General features: G+C 47.0%; 1 protein-coding gene across 1 annotated transcript; it reads left to right on the top strand.

Annotated features, from left to right (window-relative positions):
* Nucleotides 1-651: 651 nt before the first annotated feature.
* LOC144326515 (uncharacterized) lies at nucleotides 652-4739 on the top strand. Its single transcript, XM_077923028.1, has 9 exons — nucleotides 652-663; nucleotides 799-963; nucleotides 1133-1294; nucleotides 1403-1507; nucleotides 1626-1731; nucleotides 1978-2040; nucleotides 2287-2469; nucleotides 2559-2723; nucleotides 3912-4739. Exons 1-8 carry the CDS (start codon nucleotides 652-654, stop codon nucleotides 2570-2572), a joined length of 810 nt encoding a protein of 269 aa, XP_077779154.1. The 3' UTR covers nucleotides 2573-2723; nucleotides 3912-4739.
* The last annotated feature ends 1900 nt before the right edge of the window (nucleotides 4740-6639 follow it).

Raw genomic sequence — 6639 nt, 5'->3', positions numbered from 1 at the left:
GGTGAGGTAAGAGGAAGAACGCGGTGACCTTCCCCAGTGGCCTGGCAAACGGAGCTGAAGGCACAGGATCGGACTGTGCCCGTTTGCTTCCTGCGGTGTCTTTCCCTTCCTTACCAAGCTCTCCTTCTCCATTTCAGAGCCGTCGGAAAGCGAAGCTGGTGGATCCCTCCCATGGTGGAAAGCATCATCGCTGCTCTCGAGGACCAGGATTTTGCCGGGATGCCACAAGTCGCGGCAGCTATCTACATCGAGGTGAGGGGGACTGACGCGGGAAGAAATGGGTGCAGCAAGGAGGCCCTGGCTTGGTTTCTGCCGAGTGCTGGGCTACTTTGAGCCTAAGGACTGTTGCCTGTTTTAGTGCTCCTCAGAGTAGACCCATTGGATTTGATGTACATGGCAAACTTTGGTCCATTCACTTCAGTGGGCTTGCTCTGTGCAGAATTGCAAATGGTGGGCAAAAGGAGAACCTGCCTCAGCCTCTTATCCCTGAAGGGTTTCTTTCTCTTTGGGCCTCTTTAGCTGCTCAGCTGCCGTCTGGAGGTCTATCCCTGTGAAGATACACTGGAGCAGCTCCTCACCTGGCTGGAATACGACTGCCTGGAAGTCCGGAAGCTCAGCGTCAGAGGGATATCCCTGCTTCTGGACTCTGGCATGGCAAGTGATGCTCAGAGGAAGGGGGGGTACAGATCTCGATTCTAATCATGGCCCAGCACTCTTTCCCTGGCACAATACTGAAGGGCCTGTGCTAAAAGGCATGAGGCCTTTCAGACCTTTGAAAAGATTCTCTCTTTTGTGTAGGACCCTGCGCTTCTGCGGCTCTTCCTGAGGGATTCCCTCTTTTATGTAGAAGCTGATGTCCTCCCAGAGTTGATAGAGCTGGTAGACCAAGCCTACCATTCCAGGGAGCTGGGAGAGGAAGACCTGGAGAAGCTGGCGGCAACCTACTGCGGCCTGGCTGCCCATGTGAGTATGAGGGGAAACATGACACCACACCCAATGGAGGAGGAATGCTTTGGAAGAGGAAGGGTGGGGTTTAGACTGGCATGCAGCGGAGATGTTCTGGCTTCAGGAGGGTGTTCCTCTGGAAAGTGATCTGATGAGAAACAAAACCTCTGATATTTTCTGCCTACAGGAGGAAGCCTCCGTCCGGGCATCAGCCATCGAACATCTGGGGCTGCTTCGGGGCTGGGCGAGAGACCAAAGACTTCCCATTACAACAACAGAAAAGGAAGCCATTCACGAACTGGTTGTGGTCCTCATTCACCTCGAAGACGAGGACCTTGAAGTGGCCAAGGTGAGGGCCAAAGAGGTGGACTTATGCAGTAGGAGGGAGGGATTGTTCTCAGGAGCTTCCGAGACTATGTCCCGCAATTTGTAACCCTCTTCTCTTCTTGTGTTGCAGGCCGCAAGGAAGGCTCTTTCCCATCTAGCCCCAGAAGTCAAGTGGTGGGCTCATTCCAACAAATTTAGCCTCCACTTTGCTCTCCACCAGGCTGCCAAGCATCTGGTAAGGTCCCTCTGCCTTTGTTGGCAGCTTTGCCCAGGCATGTCTTTGGGAGTGCAAGACTCTTCTGCTGCGCTCTCAAGCCTCTCTGATGCCACTTCTCCTTTGTCTTTGCCCACAGAGCAAGACCTTCAGCAAGGGCATCCTTCGGAGTGCTGCCTTATCATGTACGCAGCCGTCTGCCAACAGGCTGCCAGCTGTCTCCAGGGTGGCAGCTCTGCTTCTGGGTAAGTCAAGCAACGTTCTTCCCTGGTAGGGAGGGACAGAAACGTCTTGGTAACAATGGCAGGGAGGATGGACATGTCCCCAGGCCACCTGCTAGGTAGGCCTCCATCTGTGCCCAGATCTTGCTCTGAGTGCTCCGTGAGGGTGGAGGCCTCTAGAGCATACTTGTCCTCCTGCCGAGCTGCCTCTGTCTCCGCTTGCTTTGCACCCAGATGACGTCCCTTTTCTTGCCCTCTCTCTCTCTCTAGGTCATCTGGCTTTCCGGGATGCCAGTTTCATCCGCAATCAAGACATGGCATCCTATGGAACATGTGAGTGAGACGTACGGAGGGCAGGGAGGGATGCTTCTGCTGAGAAAGGTCTTCAGGGGAAGGCAAATTCTCAGATGTATGTTCAGGCAGAGGTGCCACAAGATGAACATGCAAAGAGAATTGGAATGTGACTTCACTGCTCTCTCTTACACACAAACACAGCTGACGGCTGTTTTCATATTGTTGATGGGTGGCTCTTTTCCTGTGCATCTCTGCCTTGCTCAACCTTTCTCCCTTGCCACTCAGGGCTGGAAGAGATGCAGCAGCACGAGGAAGAAGAGCTTAGGCAGACAGGGAGGAGCTGCCTGAACATCATGCAGCGGGCCTATAGACATCGGAAGAAAGGCAGGGTCCAGCGCTTTTTGAGGAGGCTGCTCCACTGCGTTCACAGGGAACCTTACCCGAAGGACTTCCTGAGCTGCATGCCAGGTGAGTGAGGCATCTGGTGGGCTATTGGGACATCTGGTGGGCTGTTTGGATGGGACGTTTCTCAACGAGCCCCTTTCTCCTCCTGACAGAACATCCGGAGTAGCGCCAAGGCAACGTGGACACCAGAGTTGTGCTGCAGAGATACCATCTTCTGCTCTCCGCAGGATCCAGTCTGGACCAGCGCCAGGAACATCAACACCACCAGGATCGACCAAGAGGAGTGGTGCTGCCCTCACGACCCTCCGTACACAGCGGTAGGAAACCTTTTTGTTGTTGTGTTTCTTGTTGATGTTGTTTTTGATTGTTGATTTTATTGATTTTGAATCTCAGGGTGGTTCACAACACCAAGTATACGAAGCACAAAATAAATAATAAGAATAATCACTGCATAAAATTCATAATAAAAATATCAGAACATAATATAAATTAAATAAAAACATACTAAAAATAGCCACAAGACCAATGTATGCACACTAATAAACAATACAAGAGCCCTGAAACAACACTCCAGCCCACAAATACAAAATCTAAATCAACGTAACACATTTAACAACCATTTAAAACAACCCCACCTTCTTGAAGAAGGCTGATATATTAGATTTAGAAGGTTGGAATACGAGGTTTGGATGGCACGCCTACCTAACATACAACAAAGTGGCAGTGCATAAGGACTTTTAAAATCATATACAGTGGTACCTCGCAAGAGGAATGCCTCGCAAGACAAAAAACTCGCTAGACGAAAGGTTTTTCCGTTTTCGAGTTGCCTCGCAAGACGATTTTTCCTATGGGCTTGCTTCGCAAGACGAAAACGTCTCGCGACTTTGTTTCCTTTGTCTAAAAACCGTTAAAACAAAGGGTGCTTAGCTTGAACAGCTGCAGTTGCGACTTGACTTTGAGGAGCAACTGTTAGCACGTGGTTTGGTAGCCTTTTCTCAGACTTTGCTCACTTTTGAAGCTTTTCCAAAACTTACCATTTGGTAAGTTAAACTTTTAAAACTTTTTTGGGGGGTTTTGGATTTTGGGTTGGGGTGTTTGGGATTCAAGGACTTGGTGTTGTGGGGGGGTTTGCGATAATCTGGGAGCTTGTGGGGCTTTTTTTGGAATTTTTATGATTTTCTGTGACCATTGGGCCATGTTGTTTTTTTTTCAAATTTTTTTTCCTGAGTTTGAATTTCTGAGTGCTGGCTGGCTGGGAGAACAGTTGGGGAGGTTTCTGCAGGAATCTAGGACCATTGGGCCATGTTGTTATTTTTTGAAATTTTTTTTTGTCTCGGTGGGGAAACAGTTGGGGAGGGGTTTGCAGCAGTAGGGGAGGGGCTGGGGGAGCAGTTGGGGAGGGGTTTGCAATTTCTGTGTGGTGGGTGGGTGGGTGTCTGTGGGAGCAGTTGAGGTTTTTGAAGACATTGGTGATTTTTGAAGCTTTTCCAAAACTTATTTTGCAGCCATTTGAGGTTTCTGAAGACTTCGGTGATTGATTGTTGAAGCTTTTCCAGAACTTCTCTTGCATCCATTTGGCAAGTTAAACTTTTAAAACTTTTTTTGGGGGGGTTGGATTTTGGATTTTGGGTTGGGGTGTTTGGGATTCAAGGCCTTGGTTCTGGGTTTTAATTTCTGTGTGGTGGGTGGCTGGGTGCTTTTGAATTTTTTGGATTTGAAGCACATCACTGATTTTTTTCTCTTTTTCTGAGTTTACGAAGGTAAGAGCTGTGCTGCCATGGGACCCAAGAAGACTGCTGCTGCGGTGGCCGGCGAGAGGAAGAAGGAGAAGGTGACGCTGGAAATGAAGAAGGAGATCATCCGGAAGCACGACGGCGGAATGCGTGTGACGGACATCGCCAGGGAGTACGGGAGGAATCCATCAACCATCGGGACCATCCTGAAGATGAGGGAGAAGATCCTGGCGACTGATGCAGCCAAGGGAGTCACCAGGATCGTGAAGAACCGCCCAGCTGTTCTGGAGGAGTGCACGTGGCACATGACGTTGGGAACTTTTTTGATACGAGGGTCATTTCGCCTTTCAGGGAGGTGCTGAAAAGGCGGATGAAGCAGCAGACTATGGACAGGTTCTTGAGCAAGAAGCAAAGAGTGGAAGAGGAGCCTTCTTCGAGTGGTCCCCCAGAGTCTTAGAAAATGTACTGTACACTTTGTTGATTTTTAAATGTTTTTCTGTCATGTTTATAAAGTTAATTTATTTTCCCTTCAATTTTTGAACTGCTCTTTACAGTATGTGTGACTTTAAAGAGCAGTTAATAAACTGTTGTTGTACCAAATTTGGCTTTGTTTGGACTTTTTTTGACCATAGGAACGCATTAATTGATTTTCAATGCATTCCTATGGGATTTCGTGATTCGCAAGACGAAAAATTCGCTAGACGACAAAACTTGCGGAACGAATTAATTTCGTCTTGCGGGGCACCACTGTAGTAAGAATTTCATTATACAAGGTCTGGGATAAGTACTACAGACTATTAGAGCCCAAAATACCCTGGTGGGCATCCCCAGTGGAGATGATAACGGTAAAAAAGACAAACATGGGCACAAATTGGGCAACTTACCAACAATTAATAAAGGTAGAACAGGGCTAATTAAAAATCAAATTGTATGAAGAAATTAAACAGTATTGTAACGGCTGGATTCAATATCACCAAATAGTGCATATATTTAATCAGGATAAGAAAATTGGTTTTGGAGAAAAGAAGTCATTCTTACAAAAGGAATTAGTACAAATGAATAAAAAGACCCTATCTAGGATGTATGATCTACTTTTGGAATGGGAACTCAAGGATGAGATGCTAAAGGACGTTATGATAAAGTGGGCGCAGGATTTTGGCCACAACATAATGTTAGCTGTGGAAATTTGACATCAAGTTCACAGCATGTTATACAACAAGGGAGAATCTAATGAAAATGATCTACCGGTGGTACCTAACCCCTGCCCCATGGAATCGCCAAAAATCTATAAGCAAAAAACCAATGTGTGCTGGAGATGTAACACCGAGATAGGAACAATGTACCATATATGGTGGGGTGTAAGGAGATAAAAAGCTTTTGGAACAAAGTTCATGAAGAAATCATTAAGGTTTTTAAAAAAATCATTCAACAAGAAACCAGAAGCGTATGTTGCAAGCATAAAATTTTGATTCTTAAGATTTTAGGCTCTTCTAGCCTTAACAATTTAAGCATTATTAGGATACATGGTTATACATAAAGCATATAATCTTGATTCTTAAGATTTTAGGCACTTCTAGCCTTAACAATTTAAGCATTATTATCAGTATTTATGGTTATACATAAAAGGTAAAGGTAAAACTCTTCCAGGTGGCCTTGCCACATTCCCCCCTTTCAAGCTTAGAAACAAGTCACCGTTGTTTCTCCAGCTTGACTCTCATGTTGAACCCCGGTATAGACAACTGTGTCTCTCAAGGGGATCTCTTCAGGGGGCATTTCATGAATTAGTCAAGCATACTCATGCTCTTCTTCTGCCGGGGGGGTGGGGGGTGGGGCAGGGCTCGGTATATGGCCATGATGTGGGTTTCAGTGAGATTCTTAATGCTTCGGGCCACCATTCCTCTGACTAGAGATATGCAGCAAGGGGTGATGCAAAGAAGTATTAGGAAGACTAAGCCTCCTACCGCAATGGCGGTCAAAAGGCTCTGTAACCATCCTACTCCTGGGACCCAAGACCACATCCATTCCCAAGGATTCTGACTGGGTTGGTTATCATTTATAAGGGCCTGTAATTTTGGCAACTCGTCCTCAATAGTGTTGTTGAGGTCATGAAACTTCACTCTGCAGTTGCCTTCCGGGACTATTTTACAAAAACCTCCTGATTTGGCAAGGAGATAGTCAAGAGCAAGTCTATTAGCTGCTGCTATCTGGTTCAAATCCTCAATCTCGGACTGCAACTGTGGGAGGATATGTGTAGTGGCATTGATGGCTTTCTCCAACCTGCATGTTAGGGCAAATAGTGCTTCACGATTTTGTTCAGCCACAACTCCCGGATGTATGCCGATGGTGAGGATGCTAACGAAGCCTCCACCAACAGCACCCACAGAGCGGGCCAGGAAAATCTCATCACTGCACTGTTCCCCTTGGACTTCTCTCCTCTTTCTGTTTCTAAGAGAGGGTAGAGGAAGAAAAGCCTCCACAGTCACAGGGAAAGTAAAGGCAC

The sequence above is a fragment of the Podarcis muralis genome, unplaced genomic scaffold (assembly GCF_964188315.1).
Source record: "Podarcis muralis unplaced genomic scaffold, rPodMur119.hap1.1 HAP1_SCAFFOLD_88, whole genome shotgun sequence".
Lineage (NCBI taxonomy): Eukaryota > Metazoa > Chordata > Lepidosauria > Squamata > Lacertidae > Podarcis > Podarcis muralis.
This window is presented reverse-complemented; position numbering and strand designations above follow the sequence as displayed.

Bases quoted from the DNA above. Each gene is read 5' to 3' on its own strand.
- LOC144326515 (XM_077923028.1), top strand. The intron at 1,508-1,625 runs GTAAGGTCCCTC...CTTTGCCCACAG, and splicing joins ACCAGGCTGCCAAGCATCTG to AGCAAGACCTTCAGCAAGGG. The intron at 2,041-2,286 runs GTGAGTGAGACG...CTTGCCACTCAG, and splicing joins CATGGCATCCTATGGAACAT to GGCTGGAAGAGATGCAGCAG.